Source organism: Calidris pugnax, unplaced genomic scaffold (genome assembly GCF_001431845.1).
Source record: "Calidris pugnax isolate Ruff unplaced genomic scaffold, ASM143184v1 scaffold247, whole genome shotgun sequence".
Lineage (NCBI taxonomy): Eukaryota > Metazoa > Chordata > Aves > Charadriiformes > Scolopacidae > Calidris > Calidris pugnax.
Genome location: NW_015090980.1, coordinates 2203349 through 2206887, shown reverse-complemented (window position 1 = coordinate 2206887; position 3539 = coordinate 2203349). Strand labels below are relative to the sequence as shown.

Genomic DNA, 3539 nt, shown 5'->3' with positions numbered 1-3539 from the left:
TGCACCCCAGTGAGCGCCACCCCTATTCCACTGTGTCCCAGTGAGCACCCTCCTGGCTGCACCCCTGCACCAGCACCACCCGGCAAATGCCCCCCCCAGCTGCACCCCCAGACCAGTACGGCCCAGTAAATGCCCTGCCAGCTGTCCCCAGACCAGTACAGCCCAGTAAATGCCCTACCATCTGTTCCCAGTCCAGTAAATGCCCTCCCATCTGTTCCCAGCCCAGTACAGCCCATTAAACACCCTGCCAGCTGCCCCCAAACCAGTACAGCCCAGTGAGTGCCCTCCCACCTGCCCCCAGCCCAGTAAATGCCCTCCCAGCTGCTCCCAGCCCAGTACAGCCCAGTGAATGCCCTCCCATCTGTCCCCAGCCCAGTACAGCCCAGTGAGCGCCCTTCCAGCTGCCCCCAGCCCAGTACAGCCCAGTGAGCTCCCTCCCATCCATGCCTCCAGACCAGTGCACCCCAATGAGCGCCCTCCCATCTGCGCCCAGTACAGCCCAGTAAATGCCCTACCATGTCCCCAGCCCAGTAAATGCCCTACCAGCTGCCCCCAGCCCAGTACAGCCCAGTGAGCTCCCTCCCATCCATGCCTCCAGACCAGTGCACCCCAATGAGCGCCCTCCCATCTGCGCCCAGTACAGCCCAGTAAATGCCCTACCATCTGCCTGCAGCCCAGTACAGCCCAGTGAATGCCCTCCCATCTGCCCCCAGCCCAGTGAGCACCCTCCCAGCTGCCCCCCAAGACCAGTGTGCCCCAGTCAGCTCACTTTTAGCTGTGCCCTCAGACCAGTATACCCCAGTAAGTGCTGGGCTGTGCTCACGCTGCCCCTCTCTTGCAGGGAGGGCTCGACGGCAGAGCCGGTGAAGACGCACCGGGAGTGAGGAGCAGCACCAGGACCTGCTGGGCACTGGCCCACGCCATTAAAGTGTTGTCCCCCACCCGCCGCCCCTTGCTTTGGCACCCGCCGTCACGGGAGAGGAGTCCAGGAGAGTGGGGAAGGGGCATTTATTGGGGTGCTGTGCCCCGCTGGCCTCACTTGGCCACGTAGTACTGGGTGGGCACGAAGGGCATCTTGGTGACCAGGGCCGGGTGCTGCTTCTTGCGCACCTCCACGGTGAGCGCGGTGCCGGCCCGGCTGTGCGCCGTCTCCACGTAGCCCATGGCGATGTTCTTGCCCAGGGAGGGCGAGGGGCTGCCGCTGGTCACCGTGCCTGGGGAGGGGAGGACACGGGGAGGTGAGCGGGGGCCGGCAGCCCCAACACCCTCCCCTGCCCATGGGCGCAGCTGGGGGCTGTGCCCACACCTGCCCCGCTGCTCCCACCTACCCACAGACGTGCCCTCGGGGCCCAGGATGGGCGTGTGGGGCCGGATGGGGGGTCCCACCGACGTCAGCCCCACACGCCTGCGCTTCGGCTTCTCTTTCGCTTGTGCCATGATGACAGCCGCCCCGGGGAAGTCCATGGCCACGCGCCGGCGCTTTCCTGCGGGGCAGAGATGGGCGAGGGTCGGCACAGGGACCCCCCCACCCACCCTTCTTTGATGCCTACCTGGTCCCTCAGTGCCCTGCTGGGGACACCTCGCCCCTCTGCCCACCCTGAGGAGGAGGTGGGGGCGGACGTGGCCCCGACCTACCCAAGGTCCACATCAGCCCGGCCTCGGCAGGCGTGGTGGTCTCGTCAATGTCGTTGCCGTAGAGGCAGAGCCCGGCCTCCAGGCGCAGGCTGTCCCTGGCCGCCAGCCCCGCTGGCCACACCTCGGGGAACCCCAGCAGCCGCTCGGCCACCTCCACCGCCCGCCCTGCGGGCACCGAGATCTGCGTGGGGACACGGGCAGGGTTAGCAGGGCACGGTGCTGCCCTCGGTACCGTGGGGTGGGGTGTGTGTGTGTGGGGTGGGGTGGTGTTGGCACAGCTCCGGGGGTACCTCTACGCCATCCTCGCCCGTGTAGCCGCAGCGCGTGACCCGGCAGCCTGGCACACCAAAGACTGTGGTGGCGACACTGTTCATGAAGGACAGCTTGGCCAGGTCATCCGTCAGCCCCGCCTGCAGCACCCGTGCCATGGAGGGACCTGGGGAGGCAGGTAGGTCTGGGGGATGGTGGTGTCTGGGGAAGAGGGGGGGGACACGGGGAGGGCACGGACACCTGTCGGGCAGGGACTCGGAGCAGGGTGCCATCTGGCACCCGCTGAGGGTGAGACCCCCCGCGTGGTCATGCCTGGTGACAGTCCACGGCGGGGTCCCCGCTACCTTGCAGAGCCAGCAGCGCGTTGTCTGACACCTCCAGGTGGACGTCACTGCCGGCAGCCTGCAGCTCCGCCGCTCTGTCCTGCCAGGGTGACAGCGGGCTGCTAGCACGGGGGCCGGGGCTAGTGCCAGCCCCGCACGTGGCCAGGGCCACCTTGCCCTGCGCAGCCACGGATGTCAGCGAAAGGTGGAGGGGGGGCTCAGTCCCACCATGTGTCCCCACCTCCCGCAAGGCTCGGGCTGCCCCATACCCTCATGACGGTCAAGTCCTTGTTGACACAGCTGGCGTTGGACACTAGGTAGAGGTGATCTTCTGACGTGTTGGTGACGATGAGATCATCCACGATGCCGCCCCTCTCGTTGGTGAGCAGCGTCAGGGTGCCCTGCAAGGACACGGCCCTTGGGAGTGTGGGCAGGCTGCCCGTCCCCCCCTCAACCCCCCCCCGGGATGTCCCCAGGGACCTCTGACCCCACTGGCGTCGTGTACCTGTCCCGGCTTCAGCTCACCGATGTCCCCCACCACCAGGCTCTCCATGAACCTGACGCGGTCCCGGCCATACACCTGGGTCTGGAAGGTGCAGGAGGGGAATCACAGAATTGTTGGAGTTGGAAGGGACCTTCTAGAGATCATCTAGTCCAGTTCCCCTGCCAAAGCAGGGCTGCCCAAAGCACATCACTCAGGAGCATCCAGGTGGGGCTTGAAAATCTCCAGAGAAGTGGACTCCACACCCTCCCTGGGCAGCCTCTTCCAGGGCTCTGCCACCCTCATCCCAAATAAGTTCTTCCTCGTATTTGAGTGGAACTTCCCATGTTCCAGCTTGTGCCCATTGCCTCTAATCCTGTCACTGGGAACCACTGGAAAGAGTCCGGCTCCATCATCCTGCAACCCACCCTTTAGGAACTTGTAGACATAGATGAGGTCTCCCCTCAGGCTAAGGAGCCCCAGCTCTTTGAGCCTTTCCTCGTAAGGGAGATGCTCCAATCCCTCCATCGTCTTTGTTGCCCTACACTGGACTCTCTCCAGCAGTTCCCTGTCCCTCTTGAACTGGGGAGCCCAGAACTGGTTGCCGTATTCCAGTTGTGGCCTCCCCAGCGCAGAGCAGAGGGGGAGAATGACCTCCCTCGACCTACTGGCCACGCTCTTCCTGACGCAGCCCAGGATCCCACTGGCCCTCTTGGCAACAGCGTTGCAAGCCAGCTGCGTTGCTGGCTCACGGTGAGGCGGTGGGGGTGCCATCCCCGTGTGTGTGTGTGTGTCCCCGTGTCCCCCCCCCGCCGCCCCCATCCCCATCC

At 65.4% G+C, this 3539-nt stretch overlaps 1 protein-coding gene across 1 annotated transcript; it reads right to left on the bottom strand.

Annotated features, from left to right (window-relative positions):
- Nucleotides 1-991: 991 nt before the first annotated feature.
- Nucleotides 992-3483, bottom strand: AMT (aminomethyltransferase). The gene is made up of 8 exons (XM_014953487.1): nucleotides 3418-3483; nucleotides 2734-2814; nucleotides 2498-2629; nucleotides 2250-2328; nucleotides 1926-2071; nucleotides 1636-1816; nucleotides 1329-1484; nucleotides 992-1214 (listed from the first exon to the last, which is right to left on the bottom strand). The coding sequence occupies exons 1-8, from the start codon at nucleotides 3481-3483 to the stop codon at nucleotides 1036-1038; spliced, it is 1020 nt and encodes a 339-aa protein (XP_014808973.1). The 3' UTR covers nucleotides 992-1035.
- Nucleotides 3484-3539: the final 56 nt, after the last annotated feature.